Here is a 20,691-nt window from a genome sequence, read left to right on the forward strand (position 1 = left end):
TCTGTATTGCTGTATCTCTAATTATTTTTAATAGCGATTTTTATTCCTTTTTAATGTACTTTCCTCCCTTTTCCCTCTACTAAACTCATTCCCATTATTTTGTTACTTCAGTCTGCTGCATTTCCAAATGTCTTAAACTCTTGCTCTTTGCCACAGAAATACTGCCCGTGGCTCATATCAGTCTAACCTTTTTGGACATAAGTAGCTTCTCTTTGCTAATTCTGCTGCTCGCTCTAGTATTCTACAGACTAAGAAACCAATTAGGATTCCTGAACAGATACCGTGACACTGGGAGAAAGCAATCAGTAGGGTTTAGTAGGTCTTTCAAAGCATTGTCCCCATATAGAGTTCTGTGTTTCAAAGACATAACACTGGTGCATGCTAATTACGATTTAAAATTACAAAACTTCACATAAAACCTTATAAAAATTATTCCATCTAAATGTGTGACAAACTTTTTGCAAGGCATCAGCAAGGTTTCTGGGCACTGCTTGCTTCACTGCATTTACCTCTAAATACTGCTTATTTAAAAACAAAAAGGAAAGTGCTATAGTGTACAAAAATCATAGAGTGAATATATTGAGACATATTAAATTGCTACTGCAGTTTTACTAACCCTTGCTTAACTATCTGGAAACAATTTTATTCCTTTGGTGCAGGAAACGAAAGCTGAAGATCTGTCAGTCTTGGGTCCTGCTTTCTTCATGAAAGCAAGCTCTAAAAGTAAGAACATTTTATGCTTTAACATTGTTTTATTGTACAAAAAAGCAATTTATTAAATACAGCATCTGTCATCCTTCAGAAAGACAAATACATGCACAGAGACATGGGTTTTGCGCACATTTGTAGCTTGTCCCTTGAAATCAGTATGACTTTTTCTGTCCTTCTCAAAAGAGGAAAAACCTTGTTAAGTTTTCGTGTGCTTCTAAAAGAAGCCTTTACATATTGTCTGGTTCAGTACTGCATATGATGGAGTTAATACTCCTCAAACACTACCATTCCTTAGGCAGTGGCATTTCACAGTGATAAATTCATGTCTGAAATCTTGGTTATTTCATCTTTCACATCTTTGATCTCAGTTTGAACTTGTTAAATTGGCCAGTTTCTCATTCAGTAAAGCAATCTCCTTCTCCCGTCTTAATACATCCTCCACTAATCTTCCTATTCTCAGTGTTAGGTCATTTATTAATGGCTCCAAGGTGACAAAATCCTTTTTAATTTTGTACATCTTGGGTTTTAAGTCATTTGCAAATGTAACAGTCTTTAGAACTTTTGCTCTGTCACCTTCAAGATTCAAAAGTCTATCTGAATGCTTGTTGAAATCACTCCTTAACTCTGATAATGATGTCTTAATTTGCTCGATTTTTCTTGCGTTACTGGATGCCAAGTTTTGTAGTTTTGTGCTTCGATCGATGCTACTGGTAAGCAGGTCACCTATATTTTTTACTGTTGCCTTTTCACCTTTTTCTACTTTATCTTCTAGTGTTTGCAAAGAATCTGTCAGTGCAGTCATTTCTGAGACCAGGCCTGAAATGCGCCTTATGTCAGTTTTTACTGTCACAATCGTCAAGGTTATGTTTTTTGCTACAGAAGCTGCATTCTGTTCAACACTTGAAACTGCATGAAAAAGGGTTGTTAAATTGTTTTGCAATTCTTCTTGTTTTTTAATTATGCTGCTACACCATGTTTTCATTGTATAAATATCTTCTTGCAGATGTTTAATGTGAGAAATTATTTGAAGATCTTCCAGCTGTTCCATTAAGTTCCAAGTCTTTTCACACTAGAGGGATACAAATAAAAATATTTGACAAGATTTCTAGCTTAACAACTTGCATCAAAAGAAGGGAAAATACCTGAGTGACACTATCTTCTGCAGTCCCAAATACATCAGTGTAGAACTTTAAGACCAAAATATCCACCAAACAGGCAAGCTGAAACATATTCTGAGGCTATAATTAGTTTCATACTAATAATTTTCTTGACACTAGTAGTAAAAAATTCACCAAAGACACAAGTATTTTTAACTTTTTGATTGGTGTTGGTCAGTCCTCACTAGCACAGAACTGTCTGCTTAAGAACAAAATACCAACATTTAGGTTGTAGAAAGTTGTACTGGTTTCTTAGTTAATGCCCTCTAAGGATCAGCATTTCCTGTTCAATCTAGCGTATATTCAGTTTTCAATAGGGTTGAGGTTGATGAAAGATTTGAAATTGGGGAGCATACTACTAGTAACTTAGCCACCCTTCCCCAAAAATGTACAAAGTGGAAACACACTGAAATACACTTGTGGAAAGTATTTAAAAAAAAATTCCATACAGAATAGTATTTTTTAATGCAACATTGAATTATTTATTCCATACCCGTTCTGGAAGAGCAGTCTATTTTGAATTAGATCATGCACCAGGTCAGGGCAGCCCACTACAATATATTTTTATTGAATATGACTGTAAACATACAAATCTATACAGAAGTAATAAATATATGAAACTGGTAGACTTTATAACACTGAGAAATGTAATAGTCTCTTGAATGGACCGTTTCATGAAGATTTCACGAGAGTTCAAGATAAATGAATATACAAAACCAGAATAAATTAACTTTATCAGGCTTAAGTTTTAAGTGTTGTGTGTTCATAGTGTCTACTAAGCAATCTCCTTTATTAACTTCAGAAATAGGAAATTAACAAGACATAAGTCTGTTGACACAACTTTATGGTGGTCCTGATATCCAGTTTCAATGAACAGCTATCAGGCCTATGGGGTATCTATTTAGTTCTATGGGTGAATTAGATAGTCCCTGCCCCAAGCAGATAACTCCGTGGCTTTCATTAACTTGCTTTTGCAGCTCTTGGTTCACCCAGCTTTGGGAAACAATGTCAGTGACACTGTTAAGTTCTGGGTTTGGTTTCCTCCCCCCCCCCCCCCCCCCCCTTTGAAATGCAAAGCAATACCATACCTGTCATGTAATGCCTAACGGAGAACACTCTATAGAAGAAAAGGTTAAAATTGTTTCTAACAGCACCAAAACAAGCAAAGCCACAAAAAAAAGAAAAATATTCCCAAACTAATACAGTGACTGATCATGCTGAACTTGCAAATTATGTGATGGAAGAAGAATCTAACAAGAATATCTGTTAATAAGAACATCAGGCTATATGTAGTCTGACGCATTCAATGGCAGAACAAAAACTATGCCAGTGATTTTAAGAAGTTTGAAAAAGCCAGAAATAAGGTCTAAGCAGGCTATTTGCATGGGGTCAAAGAAGTAAAAGGTAATACCAGCTGCTATGTAATCCCCTGCTTATAAATACCAGTACGAGACAAGGTTCTTGGTAAGGGGTACTTCACTAGTGTTCTCTGTAACGCTGTTGTACCTAAGCTTCAGATGTTAGAAATGTACTTGGTGCTTTCCTGCACATAATAAAATACATAAATCCCAGTAACAACTCTTGACCTTGAGCCATGTGTGTACCATAAGCACAAAAACATTATGGTATATAATGCATTAAAAGCAAGGCAAATCTACATCTACCTAGCAATACAAACTGAATTCTTCACTGAGCTACAAGTCCATGGAATATAATACACTAAGTAACAATATGAAAAACTAAGTAGTGAAAATTAAATATAAATTGTAATCTGATGTCTCCAGTTTTGACTTTTTCCCCCTTAAATCTAAATACTTCGCTTCAAATTCCTTTTTAATAAAAATGAACTTAATAAATAAGCTGAAAATAATCCTAGATTTAAGAAAATAACTCCTCCTTCAATGCAGTATTTCTTGCTCTCTAGCCTCTTTATTTTAAGTCTGCCTTTCAGTCTGATCCAATGCCTGTTCAAATAAATTAATGACAGCATTTCAGGCATCCTTCACATGTGTTAAGAGTCACATTATTTATAATAAAAGTGCTCTTTCAACAATGAAAGAGCATGTAGAAAGAGATGTAGAACAATTTCTACATCCAAATTCACTTATCCCCGTTCTGGTCATTTCCTAAGTTACAGCTTTCTAAATTTGTTTCTTTTGATTTTGAAGATACTTTTATGTCATGCACTGCTTTGTCTAAAACCACTATTTCATTTTGCATTTTCATTATGCTGCTATTGTACTGTATGCCTTCAAGAACTTTTTGCATCACCATTGTATCAGAAACAGTTTTCAGCATATTATTTTCCACAGTATATAGCTGTGTTGCCAAGTCCTCTATCTTTTTCTCCTTACTTAACAATTCACTTGATAATCTAAGAATAGAGTGAATAGCATTTTCAATTGTTGGCAAATGGGTCTTGCACTCCTCAACTTTAGGTTCATAGTTTGCAAGTTTGTGATTCAGGTCTGTGTCCTTGGCTACCAGACTAGTCTGTTCTTCTTCTAGCTTTTCAACTGCCTTTGCATGCAAGTCCAACTTTTGTTCAACTCTAGAGAATTCATCATCTTCTTGCCTTTTTAGTGTTTTAATATTTCTGGCTGTACTGTCTTCCAAATCTCTTACTCTTTCTGAAAGGGATTTAACTCTTTGGTCAACTTCATTAATTTGGGAAGTAACTTCTGTATGTATGAACTTTGCTTCAGATTTTAAATCGCTAGTGTTTGTGTTCATTTCATCCAAGCTTCTTCTCCAGGAATTTGTAACATTTTTTAACTTCTCATTAATGTTCTGCATCTTTATAGAGAGAGTCTGTTCATTGTTCTGAATGTCATTTATGATGTTATGAAGAGAAGACACTTCCTGCTCAAACTCAGTCATCACAAAGATGGATGAGGCAGCTTCTTGTAGGATACTTTCAGAAGACTCAAGCTGCATTTATAACACAAAACAATGTCCATGTCTACTTAACGAAACAAAACCATTTGCATTTATTTACCAGACATTAAAGTCCCTTAGAAATCACTTTACTTGTTACAAACTCCTATAGTTAAGATACTGTTGATAAACCTAGCATGAAAAAGTCACGGAAAAAGGTATGTTTGTTGTTGAATTTCTATAGAATACATGCTATTTTATTTGCTGTCAACTCCTTATTTTTCATGGTGGTTTTGTTTGGTTTTTTAATATATCACACTATGTAAATCCTATGCAACATCTTGCAATCTGAAGTGCAGTATATAAATACCCAAATTAAATCATGTATAAATGATATCATTGAGATCAGTGCTCCAACATCACTGGCATAAGCCATGCTATTCTCTCATCATTATCTGTAAGATATAAGGGACAATTTGGCAGCCAGGCCCAAGTTTTTTACTTGATAATGTCACACAGTTAAGAATAAAATAGCAATGAATAAATATTACTATTACTTCCTTATGTCTTCATATTATTTGAACAGTTCTACTATGTAAAAACGCCTGTAAATTTTCCTCAAATCAATGTATATTAGAATTAGACACAGAACTGTACTGGCAAAATGAAGTATGTACATAAAATAAGCTTTTGGAAATAGTTCAGCATCTAAAAATAACACAGACAGAACCACTATATTCACATACTTGAAGAATAGTATGGATTGATATGAAATATTCACCAAAGGCCTATTCACACACCAGTAGAACACATTATGAAAACTTATTTTAAAAATCAGTTCAATTTAACTAAATGACAACAAAGTAAAACAGCAGCAAATGTTCACCAGAGGCTATCCAATTAAGATGTTAATAATTACCTTTTCAGAAATTAAGTTAACTTTGTTTTCCACATCCAGGAATTTTACAGCTTCTTGCTGTAAGAACTTGTACTTTTTTTCCATATCAGCAAATTGACCTGACTGCTGAAATAGGAACCTGCAAATTGCAAGTAAATATATAGTAAATGTAACTACATAATTAGCATATATTAAGGGTTCTAGGACCTGATTCACATCAATCTGTTACTGCAGGGATTTATGTTCACAGGATTTGTTAGATCAATATGAGGGGGAAAAATGTTGGGATTTAATGAAGTTGATTTGTCTTCATACTTGAGTTACCTTCCAACAGAGGCAGAAAAATAAGGAAATGTCCATAGATGTACTTCTTTTTTACATTGTACACCACTCAAAAAGGAAAAATATCTGATAAGACTGCTGATATGGGGAGGCCATTACACGCTTATAATGTACTGCCTCACAATATATTTTATTGATAAAGTATTATTTAACTGGTGGGGAAAAAAACCCCCAAAATAATTTGGACTTTCTTGCAAAGCATCACAAAATCATGCATAAAAGCCTTTGGATTTAGAAAGGCTGGTTATCTCTGATGTTGTTTAATTGTAACCATCCAGAAACCTTTGGTGAATTGTGGCAAAGTTTGCGTAGTTACTATTACAACAATGCTAGCTTTAACAGACAGTAGAGGTCTCAGTCCTGTACTTTACATACATTCTAGATTCATTTACTATGAACCTGGGAGGTTTCTGAACTGTAAGCACTTTGTCCAGTTAAAAAGGAAATGACACAACCAAGCAAAACTGCTTGAATTTTGCTGGATGTTTATTAATCCCAAAACAAGGTTTACTGTAGGCTGTGCAGGGGTCCTCTCAGTAAGAACAATTTTATTGAGAACAACAGAGTTTAAAATACTTGTGCTTTCTTAAATTGACATTTATTAGTATATTGAATAGCAATTAAAAGTTTCAAAAGATCTACAATATTCTATACAGACTAAGTTAGGCAATAAAAACTGAAATGCTTGCTAGAGATAAATGCAAAACAGAAATACATAAAACAGAGTGCAGAAGCATTGCTAATGATTTTGTTCTATTATGTTGTTCTGCTTCTCAAAGACTTAGATAGTGAAATCTAGGTGATGTAAAAATAAGAACAAACTCTACCTTTGTTTTCAGATAGATCTCTATAGAGTGTAATTATCTGGACCAATTTCTTGCACTAGAGCTCTGAGAATTTCATCGTATCGTTTCTGCATGAAGCTCAGTTTCTGAAGGAATTAAGGTCCTGATGCTGCTAAGATACTGTAAAACATCTTTCACAAAGGTATCTGACCTTTACTTGAAGACTCCACCTGATGAACAATTTACCACACTGCTGAGCAAATTATTTACAGAAAAGCTTCACTGCCAGTGTTGAATTATTTATTACCTGCCAAAGAAGCCTTGTTACCCTTTATTGTCAGATTAAGTTGCTCTTCACAGTTAGATGTAGTCTCCAAAGCAGGTATTTACAATTCATGAGCAAGGCACCTTTTAAACTTTCAACATAACAGAACAGATCGAGCTTCTGTAATCCCTCACTGTATACCCATGTTTCCACACTTGTGAATACTGCTATTCTTTTCTTGATCCTTCTAGCTTTAACAGTTTTCTATAGTCACTTAACCCACTGTATTCAAATGTAACTAATCATATTGCCAGTGATTGAATACAGTATAGAATATTTAAAAAAATAATTAAAGTGCACTTTAGAGGGTTACCTACCAGGTCAGCATCAGGCAAACAGCAAGAGAAATTATGCTTAAGCTTGTCCGCGAGTCCATCCAAAAGGAGCTCCGATTATTGCTGGTCCTGGGACTTGCCAGCTTCCCACAATTACTGTGTTTCTCAGCCTTCTGTGAACCTTCATTGGTCTTGGACAAAGAAACACCTTTTTTCCTTTGCTTAACTTCAGACATTTTGTGTTTTTAAAAAGCAGAAGCAAGAGTATGCTAGGAAAAAAAACAAGACCAAAAAAGGACTGCTTACTTACAAACATCACCAAATATAATTTTTTGCCCATTTTGCTACATAAATACACCCCCAAAAATGTTTCCTTCAGTGTTTACTATGTAGTTTTCCAGTTACGTGAACTTTTGTAAAGTATAATACTTTCATAAGACTTTGTGAATTTTTTTCTGTACTATAGAGCACTGCTTTCATATTGTCTCAAACTGAACCGACACTTCAAACTTTAGCTAATTTCACCTTTCCAGAAATCCTTCATTGGTTGTACAATAAGCCATTTTGAAGATATATTTGAAATCACAGGGACTAAAAGCACGGTATTTCTTTTTATAGCTGATTACTGTCACAATTTCATCAGCAATTTCACTATTCTGTTTTTTTTTTCAATTACTCCACATTAAAGAAGAAAATTAATTTTTTCATTTTTTAAAAATGGAACTGCAAATCAAGCTTTAATTTAGAAACAGTTCTGTTGCAATGATTTCATGTAATCTGTAAAGCCATAGACATCAGTTAACACAAAGCCATTACCAGAAAAAATACTAAGAATAATGAAATAATGCATCTAGATAAAGGTGTAATTTCCTCTTTACTAAAACCAAGGTCCAAATAGATTCAGGCAATATGAATCCCCAGTTCTGAACAGTACAAAAGCTCATACTCTAACCATCCAAGTGGAAGTAAGAGTGGTATTTTCAAGCCTAAAATCTTTCCACCGTATTGATCAAAATAGACTGGATCCCTGGTGGATTTGGTTTAGCACTATTTGAGACAAAAATCCTCTGCTTCTTTCGGCAGTGTTGCCACGTAGTCAAATGTCTAAGTAATTAAGTATTAGAGATACTTACACAGTCACCTACATTATTTAAAACCTAGTTTGTCAGAGAAACACGAAGCTTAGCGCTGTCTGGAAGTCACAGTACCAGAAAGCACACTCCGAGGTTGAAGTACGTAGGATAAAAAACCAATTCTTGTTCTCCAAAAAAATTTTAAAATTAGCAAAAATGGTATTTTGTAACTTAAAACACTTTGGGAGGCAGAGTACGTATCGTCTAGTTAAAATTATAAAACAAGAGAGCGAGATGAATAGTAGTCAGGGAAAGCGTTTAATAGAGGAACAGCAACTCGACTTGAACAGGGCAGCTTCGGAGAGCAGCCCCCCCCCCCCGCCGGACACCCTCACCGCAGCCCCCCCATACCCTGCCGGACCCCCTCACCGCAGCTCCCCCATACCCTGCCCGACCCCCTCACCGCAGCTCCCCCATACCCTGCCCGACCCCCTCACCGCAGCTCCCCCATACCCTGCCCGACCCCCTCACCGCAGCTCCCCCATACCCTGCCCGACCCCCTCACCGCAGCCCCCCCATACCCTGCCGGACCCCCTCACCGCAGCCCCCCCATACCCTGCCGGACCCCCTCACCGCAGCCCCCCCATACCCTGCCGGACCCCCTCACCGCAGCCCCCCCATACCCTGCCGGACCCCCTCACCGCAGCCCCCCCATACCCTGCCCGACCCCCTCACCGCAGCCCTCCCATACCCTGCCCGACCCCCTCACCGCAGCCCCCCCATACCCTGCCCGACCCCCTCACCGCAGCCCCCCCATACCCTGCCGGACCCCCTCACCGCAGCCCCCCCATACCCTGCCGGACCCCCTCACCGCAGCCCCCCCATACCCTGCCGGACCCCCTCACCGCAGCCCCCCCATACCCTGCCGGACCCCCTCACCGCAGCCCCCCCATACCCTGCCGGACCCCCTCACCGCAGCCCCCCCATACCCTGCCCGACCCCCTCACCGCAGCCCCCCCATACCCTGCCCGACCCCCTCACCGCAGCCCCCCCATACCCTGCCCGACCCCCTCACCGCAGCCCCCCCATACCCTGCCGGACCCCCTCACCGCAGCCCTCCCATACCCTGCCGGACCCCCTCACCGCAGCCCCCCCATACCCTGCCCGACCCCCTCACCGCAGCCCCCCCATACCCTGCCCGACCCCCTCACCGCAGCCCCCCCATACCCTGCCCGACCCCCTCACCGCAGCCCCCCCATACCCTGCCCGACCCCCTCACCGCAGCCCCCCCATACCCTGCCGGACCCCCTCACCGCAGCCCCCCCATACCCTGCCGGACCCCCTCACCGCAGCCCCCCCATACCCTGCCGGACCCCCTCACCGCAGCCCCCCCATACCCTGCCGGACCCCCTCACCGCAGCCCTCCCATACCCTGCCGGACCCCCTCACCGCAGCCCCCCCATACCCTGCCCGACCCCCTCACCGCAGCCCTCCCATACCCTGCCGGACCCCCTCACCGCAGCCCCCCCATACCCTGCCCGACCCCCTCACCGCAGCCCCCCCATACCCTGCCGGACCCCCTCACCGCAGCCCCCCCATACCCTGCCCGACCCCCTCACCGCAGCCCCCCCATACCCTGCCGGACCCCCTCACCGCAGCCCTCCCATACCCTGCCGGACCCCCTCACCGCGGCCGCCGCCTCAGCCCTGTCCGCGCTCGGCCCGGGGGACCGAAAGTGACCGTCTGCTCCTCCCCTCCAGGGCACTGCCGCGTCCCCTGCGCCCTCGGGGCTCCTAGGAACCCCCCTGCCCAGGAGCCCCTCGCCCACCCTCGGCGCAGGCCTGCGGGGCACCACCCGGCCGCGGCTCCGCTCCCCTTTCCACCGCTCCCGCGGCCGCCCTTCTCCCTCCCTCGCAGCCGGGCACCCCGCCGGCGAGCCCTCCCTACCCTCGGCGCTGCCTCCAGCCTCGGCTGCCAGGCGGGGAGGACCAGCCTGCCCCGCCGCTGCCGCGTCCGCCCGCCCCGGGGCCCCGCCTCCGGCCCGGGCCAGCGCTGCTCCCTCGCCCGCTGCGGCCGCGGCCGCCCCCTCCGCCCGCGAGGCGCCACGTCAGGCGCGCGCCCGCTGAGGCAGTGGAGCGGCTGCGGTGGGCACTGCCGGGCCCGCGGCTCTGCGCCGGCGCGGGGACGCCGGGCTTTGTTCCGCGCGGGGCTGGCCGGGGCCGAGCTGCCGCCGGGGAGGCCGGCGGGGCGGGCCGAGGCCAGCGGGGCGGGCCGGGCCCGCTCCCACCCCTGGGCCCCGAGGCAGGAAGCGCTGCAGCGCGCTGCCTCCTCCGTGCGGGGTGGCGACTCCTCCTCGGGGCTGGGCGAGAACTTGTTGCCGGCGGCTCCCGACGGCCCCGCGCTGCCCGCCGGGTGAGCAGCGAGAGGGAGGCGGGTGGGACGGACTGGGAAGGGCCCAGCCTGGGCGGTTTGGCCGCGGCGCCGCTGGGGCTGACTCCAGCCCGCGGCTCCGGCGGTGGCGGCCTGGCCCCCTGCCTCGGGGGGAACGGGCTGGGGCCGGGCCGCGCCCGGGGGTGGGGGTTGGTGGTGGGCGGCTCCTCTGAGAGCTCCGGTTTCTGTTTCGTTCTCCCTGCGGCTGGTCGCGGCGGCTCCGGCGAGGCGCGCCCAGGTGTGAGGTAACCCTTTGTGCTGTGTGCTGGCGGGGCGGGGGCGCTTTCCTTTTGTATTTGCTTCGCGTGTGGATCGATTTATTTTTTTTTTTAAACCTGGACATTTTTTCGGCTGACGTCCCCTTTCCGAAGCGGTGCGGTGGGGCAAAAGGTAGGGTGGCAGACTTCCCTAACCGCCTGAGTGTCAGTGGAAATACGAAATTCGGTGAGTGCGGCGGAAGAGGCGCTCGGCGCGGCCCCCGGCCCCAGCCCCCGCCCCCGCCGTGTCCCGCGCGCACCCGGCCGCCGCGGGGGGAGGGGGGAGCGCTCCCGCGCGCCGCTGCGGAGCCGCTCCCGGAGGGGCGCGCGGTCCCCGTTGGAGCCTTCGGTCCTTGCGCAGGAGTGCGACCGGAGAGAGCGCTTTGATCGTCTGGGGCTGTCGGGGGCAGGTGGTGGGTATGGAAAACGTGTATGCAGCAGGCAGGAGTTTCCACCTTCTGCAGTTGGTTTAATGACCGAGGGAGAACGCGGGTTGGTGGTCGTGTGTCGGACACGAGGAGGCATAGCTCGGTTGTTGGCATTCCGGGGGGCTCCAGCTTCCCTCAGGTGAGAAGATCCGAGCGTGCTTGTATGGAGTCCTGAACTTGGAGGCAACGTCGAGTTTATCTCGAGCTATTTGGTGCACGGGGGTTTTATTTTCTGTTGTATTTCTGCCCAGTACTGTCAGCCGTGAGACCGGTTCACGTTCTCATCCCAGTCCCAGTCGTGTGATCCAAGAACTTAAAAAATTTGAGTGATGTAGTTAGTGGGTGGGGTGAAGACCTTTTCATAGAGACGTTTACCAAGTTCCTAGTGCATGAGAAGCTTGCGCAGTGATTCTTTAGTTCTGCAAGTGTTCGTAAACATAAAATCATAGAAATGTGGAAAAGGACTACTTGGTTTTTTCTTTTCCAGAATTAGCAGTACATATCTGCTTTTTTAATGAAAACTTCATGTAGTGAGCACAAAAGTTTTAATGAGTCTAATTAATTGTTAAAGATTGAAATTCTTTTTATACCTGCTTTATATGCCTCCAGGTGGAGCAATCCAAGAAATACTGTAGTCAGATTAATTATAATAATGCCTAGCTGGATGGTTTTATTAAATGTAATAGTATGTGGCATCTAAACAATATCTCAAGAATACTCTTCGTATTCACTTGTGGAATGCTTGTGGCCTGTTACAACTTTACTATCAATATGCTTTTTTTTTTACTCTGCTGAAAAGGCATATTAGATTTCCCTAGTGTTTTCTTGATGCTGCTGTACTGTCCAGCCAAGCTAGACTACTGAATCATAAATGGTATAACTAAATTAATTTAACAGTCTCTTTCTCAAGAGAGGAAGTGAAAAAACCTTACATTTTTTATCTTTCTACAGTTTATAGTGTGAGCTTGCCTGAAGAATCACTGTGTTTTCCATTAATTCACACTAATGCACCTGCTCTGTTACTTTTTCTGACTAAAACTAGGATTCATAAGCTATTTTAAAACTTTTTTCCTTGTAAGTTATGTTCTGGTTCTGACTTTACTCCCCCCCCCCCCCCTTTTCTTTTCACACTGAAGAAATATGGATGCCAAGAGTAAAAAATATTTACTTATGAATCGCCAAGCATTGGAAAAAGACATCAAGACTTCTTATATTATGGATCATATGATTTCTGATGAAGTACTAACATTACAGGAGGAGGAGAGAGTGAAACAACAGGTAGAATTGTCTCTGTTATTTATCTTCCTAGTCTACTTGCATATTTTTCCATCGTTTTTAAAAGTAGTAATTTCTGTATATCTCATTCCTGGATTCAGCAAATTCTTAAGTGAATGATTAGCATGCAGTTTTTATTGCACTTCATAAGGTTGAGATAAGGGCTTGGTCAAGTTGAAGGCTGTTTCTGTAACTGTAAACAGTCTAATTGACAGAGTGATAATTAGATGCTTTCTAAAGGTCTCAGTTTTGTATAACATACCTTTTAATATTTTTTTCTAGAGTACACAGAAGGAGCGAGCAGCTATGCTAATAAACATTATTCTTACAAAAGATAATAATTCATATAGATCCTTTTATAATGCACTACTTCATGAAGGGTACAGAGATCTTGCTGCGCTTCTTCAGGATGGCATCCCTGCTGTCTCTTCTGGTAACAGGAAGAGTTCAATGGATGGAATGACTTCACACGGTCAGTGTAAATACAGAAATCCCTGTGCCTGAAAGAAAAGACAAGTTGCCTTTTTTATTCCCAAGTGACTATCTGTAATACTTGTTCCAATGAAAAAGGAATACTGGTGTATTCACTTGTTTTGGTAGTGTAGTAGTCGGTATTCCTATATTTCATATATTTATTATGGCAGGAGAGTTACAACAGTTACAAGTTTTGTAGGTCATCTTTAAAAATGTTCATAAGTAATGTTTGTTTTAAAAGATGGGAAACCTGAAGCTTTCACAGTTTTCTCTAAATTGTAACATTTTTGTTGTACGTGAAAGACTTATTTGTATATATTAAAGAAGTTGAATCTAACATAAAGAGTTGTAGCCTCCAAAATTCTGACGTTTATCTTGAAGAGTAATCTGTAATCTCTCAGACTACATTCCAATAGCTGATAAAATCAGGTTGCTTAATTCTCTTCACCAGAGCTTTCAGTTACGCTACATAAGATGCTTTTACCTACATTGTCATCAGTATCATCTTTGAGTGACATTAAATAAATGGGTGTTTTCTAATGGGAAGAACCTTCTAACTGCATATGACTGACTGCCATATTTACTGGCACTCTATGTTTTAAGAAGTGTCATAGGCATGTGGAATTTTCAAATTTTCAAAATTCAAATTTTCAAAGTTATCAATATAATACGGCTGCTTTGTGGCCAGCAGTGGACAGGTAAAGTGCACGTTTCCTTTCCTGCTATGTTTTACCTGCCCTATTACAAGTCATGCCATCTTAGTTCAAATCAAAGGAAGTCTTGCTTAAACCACAATACTGTGCTGTAACTACAAAGTAAAAGCCTTACACAGCATGCTTTTTTTTTTCTTTTTCTGCTGCATCCATGTGGTTATAGCTTCTGGCTGAGAAAGTGACTTGATTGTTGCGTATAGTAATGTTGAGCTCCTGTGTTTGCCGTAGTTTCTACTTGAGCTGTTAATTATCTTCTCACTTTTAGGGACTGATGTAACTAGCTTGCCTCCTATGTGGTTCTTAATTGGAACAGTATTGTATGTGGGAGGCTAGTTACCTGTTAAGTAATTTATTTCTAAAAAGCAATATTTTTTCACTGTTTGGTGGTGTGAGTCTAGTACTTTTTAGAGCAGTTGTGCAGGACATGAGGTTGGGGGGAGCCCACTAGTTATTTGGGGTGGGGACTTGTTTGGTTTATTTTGATGAGGCATCACATTTAGAAATGACTACTTTTTTTGTGTGTTTCTTGGTTTTAACTTTAGTTAAGACAGTTCTCTGCGAAGGAGGTGTACCACAGAGACCAGTTGTGTTTGTCACTCGGCCAGAACTGGTAGATGCTATTAAACAGAAACTGTGCTGCTTGGGAAGTGATCCAGGATGGGTCACAGTTTATGGAATGGCAGGCTGTGGGAAGACAGTTCTAACAGCAGAAGCTTTAAGGGATCATCAACTCTTGGAAGGTACTTTTAGAAAAACATCTGTATTTTAATAAAAATTACTACAGGTATATGCATATTGGACATACATGGTAAAGTGTCTTATGTCATCTTGAAAGTAATTTGGGATTTAGGTTTATAAATTTCATAGTTGCCTCTGAAATACTTACTTGTGACTTACAGTTTATCATAACCATTGAATGCTCTAGGACCACTAAGTATTTTATTAATTTATGGAAAAAGATTGTGAATAGCTTTTCACCTTGGAATCTGCTTTGGTTTATGAGAGGAGGTGCATCCTTAATTAACTTGAAGTTATTTTGCACTAACAGAAAAAAATCATATCTAGTTTATATTCCTTTTGGGCATTGCTTGTTAAGTCCTCAGACTCTTCTCCTTGCTATGCGAGTTTAAAAAATCTTGCTTTAACTTTTGCATGTATTTTAATGATGGCAGGCATTTGTGGAGTGATTACAGTAGTATCCACTAGCTTAAAGCAGGTCATGTGCTAGCGAGGTCCTTCAATGTGCCATCTCACTGGAGGTAGGGAATGGAGATCTATGTGGCAGCAAAGACAGAAGGGCTATTGGTGTGTTAGAAACCATGGAAGCGCCTGAGAATGGTCATGTAGGATTTAGGGCTTCTCCTCGCAAAAGGTGGTGGGGTCAACAGCCCAAATGAAGCACACCTACAGCAATGCATGGAGCACGGGCAATAAACAGGAGCAGCTGGAAGCCATTGCACAGCCTGCAACAATGACACAAGTGTGAAACATAGTTGCCATCATGGAAGCATGGTGGGATGACTTGCACAAGTAAGTGCTGCAATGGATGGCTCTAAACTCCTCAGAAGGGATAGGCAAGGAAGGAGAGGCGGTGGATTAGCCCTGTACGTTAGGGACTGTGCTATGATTGTCTGAGCTTAATGAGGGTGATGATAGGGTTGAGTATTTATGGGTAAGAATCAGAGCGAAGGCCAACAAGGCTGATATCATGGTGGAAGTCTGTTACAGACCGCCCAACCAGGATGAAGAGGCAGATGAAATATTCTATAAGCAGCTGGGAGAGACCTTGTTCTCATGGGGGGGTGTCTTCAATTTAGCAGATGTCTCTGGAAATACAGTGCAGCAGAGAGGAAACAGACTATGAGGTTCCTGGAGTGTGTGGAAGGTAACTTCCTGGCACAGCTGGTGAGGGAGCCGGCGGGGGAAGGTGCCCCACTGGGCCTGTTTGTGAACACAGAAGGACTTATGGGTGGTGTGATGGCTGGAGGCCATCTTGGGCATAGTGATCACAAAATGATAGAGGTTTTGATTCTCGGAGAAGTGAGGAGGGGGAGGCAGAAGAAATGCTGGGTTGGACTTTGGGAGGGCAGAGCCCGGCCTGTTCAGGAGACTGGTTGAGAGAGTCCCTTGGGAGGCAGCCCTGAAGGGCAGAGGAGCTCAGGAAGGCCAGGCAGTCTTTAAGAAGGAAATCTTACAGGGGTAGGAGCAGGCCATCCCCATGTGCCAAAAGACAAGCCGGTGGGGAAGAGGGTCGGCCTGGCTGAACGGAGAGCTTTGGCTGGAACTCCATAAAAACAGGAGAGTTTATGACCTTTGGAAGAAGGGGCAGGCAACTCTGGAGGACTATAAGGAAGTTGTGAGGTTATGCAGGGAGAAAATTCGAAGGGCCAAAGCCCAACTAGAACTTAACCTGGCTACTGCTGTAAAAGAGAATTAAAAATGTTTGTATAAATACATTAGCAACAAAGAGGAGGAGGAGGAGGAAACGTACTGACACAGGATGAGGAAAAGGCTGAGGAACTTAATGCCACCTTTACCAGTAAGACCAGTTTTCTCTTGTTACCCAGCCCCCTGCAGTGGAAGATGGGGGCAAGGAGCAGAATGAAGCCCCCATAATCCAATGGGAAATGGATTAGACACACCACTTAGACACACACACAAGTCTATAGGGCCAGATGGGATCCACCCAAGGGTACCAAGGGAGCTGGCAGAAGTGCTCACTGAGCCGCTTTCAACCATTTATCAGCAGTCTGGCTAATCTGGGAGGTCCCAGTTGACTGGAAGTTAGCAAATGTGATGCCCGTCTACCAGGAGGGCCTGAAGGAGGATCTGGGGAACTACAGGCCTATCAGTCTGACCTCAGTGCTGGGAGTTATGGAGCAGATGATCCTGAATACCATCACGTGGCACGTGCAGGACAATCAGGTGATCAGTCAGCATGGGTTTATGAAAGGCAGGTCCTGCTTGACTAACTGGATCTCCTTCTATGACAAGGTGACCTGCTTAGTGGATGAGGGAAAGGCTGTGGATGTTGTCTACCTAGAATTTAATAAAGCTTTTGACACCATTTCCCACAACATTCTCCCGGAGAAACTGGCTGCTCGTGGCCTGGACAAGCGTACTCTTTGCTGGGTCAAAAACTGGCTGGACAGCCGAGCCCAGAGAGTGGTGGTAAGTGGAGTTCCATCCAGCTGGTGGCCCATCACAGGTGGTGTTCCTCAGGGCTCTCATAAACATACTCTGTTTAGTGTCTTTATTAATGATCTGGATGAGGAGATTGAGTGCACCCTCAGTAAGTTTGCAGACTACACCAAGTTGGAGGTGGGATGTTGATCTGCTTGAGGGAAGGAAGGCCCTACAGAGGGATCTGGACTGGATCTAGGCCAAGGTCAGTTGTAAGAGGGTCAGCAAGAAGTGCCGTGTCCTGCACTTGGGTCACAACAAGCCCATGCCGTGATACAGTCTTGGGAAGAGTGACTGGAAAGCTGCCTGGCAGAAAAGGACCTGGGTGTGCTGGTCGGCAGCCGGCTGAACGTGAGCCAGCAGTGTGCCCAGGTGGCCAAGAAGGCCAACAATATCTTGACTTGTATCAGATCAGAAGCAGTGTGGCCAGCAGGAAAAGGGAAGGGATGGTCCCCCTGTACGTGGCTCTGGTGAGGCAGCGTCTCAAATCCAGTGTTCAGTTTTGGGCCCCTCACTGCAAGAAGGACACTGAGGTGCTGGAGCGTGTCCAGAGATGGGCAATGGAGCTGGGGAAGGGTCTAGAGAGCAAGGCCTTCAATGGGCAGCTGAGGGAAACAGGAGAAAAAGGGGCTGAGGGGAGACCTTAGAGCTCTCACCCACCTGAAAGGAGGTTATAGTGAGGTGGGTGTTAGTCTCATTTCCCAAGTAACAAGCAATAGGATAAGAGGAAATGGCCTCAGGTTGTACCGCAGGAGGTTTAGATTGAACACTGGGAAAAATTTCCTCACTGAAAGTGCTGTCAAGCATTGGAACAGGCTGCTCAGGGAAGTGGTTGAGTCATCATCCCTGGAAATACTTAAAAGATGTGTGGATGTGGCACTTAGGGACATGGTTTAGGAGTGGACTTGGCAGTGCCAGGTTAATGGTTGGACTCAATGATCTTAAACGTCTTTTCCAACCTAAACGATTCTAAGATAAATGAAACCATTTAATGATTATTATTTTTTTTCCTCCTGCATAGGACACTTGATGGAGAAAGCAGGACTTGGACATTAGAAAATGTGATCTAGAGATAGTGACTACAGCATCCTCTGCTACAGCTGACTTTTCTAGATGCCTTCTTGTTCACTGATTTGAGATAATTTTCACATCCTAAACTCTGAACTCTTACAGTAGTGCAAAGTTGAAAAAGTAAATGCTAAGTCAGACTAGCAAGAAGATGGATGCAGAAGGGGTTGGTGAGGGACAGGTAGGAAGGCATGTAGGGAGGAGGGACGACAGTGTCAGTGGCAGTGCGAATTCTTCATTGGAACTTGCCCTACAGAGCCTGTTCCTTTAAAAATAAAAAAGTAGTGATCTAGAACCATCCCTCGGTGTTAACGGTACAGTTGCAAGGCTGGCTTGCAACAGACTTTACAGTTTTATATTTTAATTGAAATTGAGTTATTGATTGCTGTCGTAAAGTGCTAGTTGATTTCTGATTTTAAATGTATGGCATGATTAATATTGCTTTTTTTGTTAGATTACTTTCCAGGAGGAGTTCACTGGATCTCTGTTGGAAAACAGGACAAAGCAGGGCTCCTAATAAAACTTCAGAATCTCTGTAGTAGATTAGAGCATGACTCTACCCTCTCACAAAGGCCACCACTTAACATTGAGGAGGCTAAAGATCGTCTTCGTTTGCTGATGCTACGTAAATATTCCAGGTAATGTCAGTAAAATGGAACACTGTTTTTTTTTAACTGATAAAACTTTGCCAGCTAACTTCGGTCTAATCATTGTGGTGTCTGTGTTGTGGTTACATGTGTCTGTGGCGTGTAGTTTGTGGTTTGTTGTTTGTGTTTTTTTTTTTGTAAACCTGCTTCCTAACTCTTTCACTTCTTGCTTCCTCTTTTTTCTGTTTTACTGTAGATAATTAGGAAGTGTTGTTCAAGGTGAAGCTAACAATACTTTTAGAATTTTCTAAATTTTCTAGATTTAGAATTTTCTAAATTACTGACTTGCTGATAAAAGTATAAGTAGGTCCAGATAAGCGTACAAAACCCGAAGGATAAATTGATGTTAGAGGCAGATGTGTAACCCATGTAGTGTAAGTCTGTTCCTGTTTAGATGTATTTTTTTAATGGAGTAACTTAAGGGACACATTGTAGTCTTGTCCTGGATATGTATATATTTCGTAGGCTAATAAGGCTTCTGCTAGTGAAATATGTTAACCAGCTGTGCTGGAGTCACATTTGCTTGAAAAAATATTAGTTGTTTAATAATGGAAGTTGGGAACAAACAGTTGGAAATAAGAATTGCTCTAACTTTCAATGTTCTCTTCATGTACATAGAACGCTTTGCTGATGTGTAAGGATCATACAGCAGTAAAAGGGTGTGTATCACTGCAGAAAATTTTTTTCTTTCCGGAACAGGCGATATCATTTTAAAGGATTTGGTCTAGATTTATCAAAATGAAAGCATGTTTTCATGATATGATCAGTAATTGGTTGCCAAGAAACCAGTTGCTTTCAAACTTCAGGAGAAGTGACTTGATTTAATCAAGCAGTGTCTCAGTCGCTGCACAACTTTTTTCATCTTTGAGCAATAGCTGTAGTTATTAGTTGAGGATTTCATTACTCTCTGGGAAGATCTGTACTAAACTAAACAAGCCTGCATGTGAGTGAAATGTATCAGGAATAATATTCCAACCTTGTTATCTTTATAGATGACATAGAGTAGAAGAATACTGGAATTTTTGTACAAGAAAAAAAATATTCTCAGGAGGAAAAGATTTGAAAAACGCTGCCAGATCTTCCACAAGAAATTTTTTATTTTTTGTGGAAGTCTTATATGAAAAGTGCAAACAAGACACTTTAAACTGAAAGTACAGGTTTCCCTGAAGTATGTTAATTGGTTGTCTCCATTGATACAATTCTTGTTATTTTTTATTCATTAACAAACAAAACAAATCTCTTCAATACAGAAAAATTTGGATGTTCAATTTATGCAAAACATCACAGTTCCTTCTGAGTGGAGAACTGTGTTACTTTCTTTTAGGGTGTATGTGTCCCTATGGCAATGAGCTGTTGCAGAAGTTGGCAGCTACTCTACAGTCAAGTAACATGACAACCTAACATGGTTGATACACTATGCTGTGCTATATTGTTTGTACTGCACAAAGTGACTCATTTAAGAGGTACTTTCTGTGTTTTGTCAAAAGAGCATCTGTATTCTGTGGAAACTGAGGGGAAAAGAGAAAACTACAGAGAAAACTACAGCTTTGGAAACAGTTAGGCACTTGGTTTTATTGGAGGGCATTTCAATGCAGCTGTGGTGCCAGCTATCTCATGTAGGATGCTATTCACCTGGGAATGTTCATTAATGTGTTTCAAGACAAAGTAACAGATGTTAGGAGTATTGCAGAGAATGATTGTACCTCAAGTGCAGGGATTGCAGGGACAAGAATTGATTATAAAACTTTTCTCACAGCGTTCATCTTAGTCCCG

General features: G+C 43.0%; 3 protein-coding genes across 13 annotated transcripts in view; 1 reads left to right on the plus strand and 2 right to left on the minus strand.

Annotated features, from left to right (window-relative positions):
- Positions 1 to 732: 732 nt before the first annotated feature.
- Positions 733 to 2,431, minus strand: LOC308066645 (inhibitor of nuclear factor kappa-B kinase-interacting protein-like). Its single transcript, XM_080394173.1, is given in 3 exon segments — positions 733 to 1,087; positions 1,089 to 1,780; positions 2,362 to 2,431. Coding segments are annotated over 2 exon segments (741 nt in total). The 5' UTR covers positions 1,760 to 1,780; positions 2,362 to 2,431; the 3' UTR covers positions 733 to 1,017.
- On the minus strand, positions 2,407 to 10,664 carry LOC308066643 (inhibitor of nuclear factor kappa-B kinase-interacting protein-like). Of its 3 annotated transcripts, none has more exons than XM_080394167.1 (4): positions 10,391 to 10,664; positions 7,413 to 7,639; positions 5,665 to 5,782; positions 2,407 to 4,799 (listed from the first exon to the last, which is right to left on the minus strand). In XM_080394167.1, the coding sequence occupies exons 2-4, from the start codon at positions 7,604 to 7,606 to the stop codon at positions 3,969 to 3,971; spliced, it is 1,143 nt and encodes a 380-aa protein (XP_080250293.1). In that variant the 5' UTR covers positions 7,607 to 7,639; positions 10,391 to 10,664; the 3' UTR covers positions 2,407 to 3,968. The 3 variants fall into 3 exon arrangements, with proteins under 3 accessions (XP_080250293.1, XP_080250294.1, XP_080250295.1); XM_080394168.1 differs by lacking the exon at positions 10,391 to 10,664 and adding an exon at positions 10,131 to 10,263; XM_080394169.1 differs by lacking the exon at positions 10,391 to 10,664 and adding an exon at positions 8,516 to 8,797.
- Positions 10,665 to 10,712: 48 nt separating this feature from the next.
- Positions 10,713 to 20,691, plus strand: part of APAF1 (apoptotic peptidase activating factor 1) — a 41,267-nt gene continuing 31,288 nt past the window's right edge. For 4 of the 9 annotated variants that reach the window (XR_013929238.1, XR_013929239.1, XR_013929240.1 and 1 more), the window contains exons 1-5: positions 10,714 to 10,855; positions 12,695 to 12,836; positions 13,116 to 13,305; positions 14,563 to 14,760; positions 18,726 to 18,909. Coding sequence is in view for 5 of the 9 variants with exons in the window: in XM_080394144.1 (XP_080250270.1) it covers positions 12,699 to 12,836; positions 13,116 to 13,305; positions 14,563 to 14,760; positions 18,726 to 18,909 (710 nt within the window). In the remaining 4 variants the exon portion in view is untranslated. Of the gene's footprint in view, positions 10,856 to 10,906; positions 11,119 to 12,694; positions 12,837 to 13,115; positions 13,306 to 14,562; positions 14,761 to 18,725; positions 18,910 to 20,691 lie in introns of those variants that run through there. The other 5 variants (XM_080394145.1, XM_080394146.1, XR_013929241.1 and 2 more) reach the window with 4 other exon arrangements.

The sequence above is a fragment of the Falco punctatus genome (assembly GCF_963210335.1).
Source record: "Falco punctatus genome assembly, chromosome: 6".
In the NCBI taxonomy this organism is placed as follows: domain Eukaryota; kingdom Metazoa; phylum Chordata; class Aves; order Falconiformes; family Falconidae; genus Falco; species Falco punctatus.

Bases quoted from the DNA above. Each gene is read 5' to 3' on its own strand.
- LOC308066643 (XM_080394167.1), bottom strand. From the start codon at position 7,606: ATGTCTGAAGTTAAGCAAAGGAAAAAAGGTGTTTCTTTGTCCAAGACC. The intron at 5,783-7,412 runs GTAGGTAACCCT...TGCAATTTGCAG, and splicing joins GTTTGCCTGATGCTGACCTG to GTTCCTATTTCAGCAGTCAG. The intron at 4,800-5,664 runs GTAATTATTAAC...TTATAAATGCAG, and splicing joins TTAACTTAATTTCTGAAAAG to CTTGAGTCTTCTGAAAGTAT.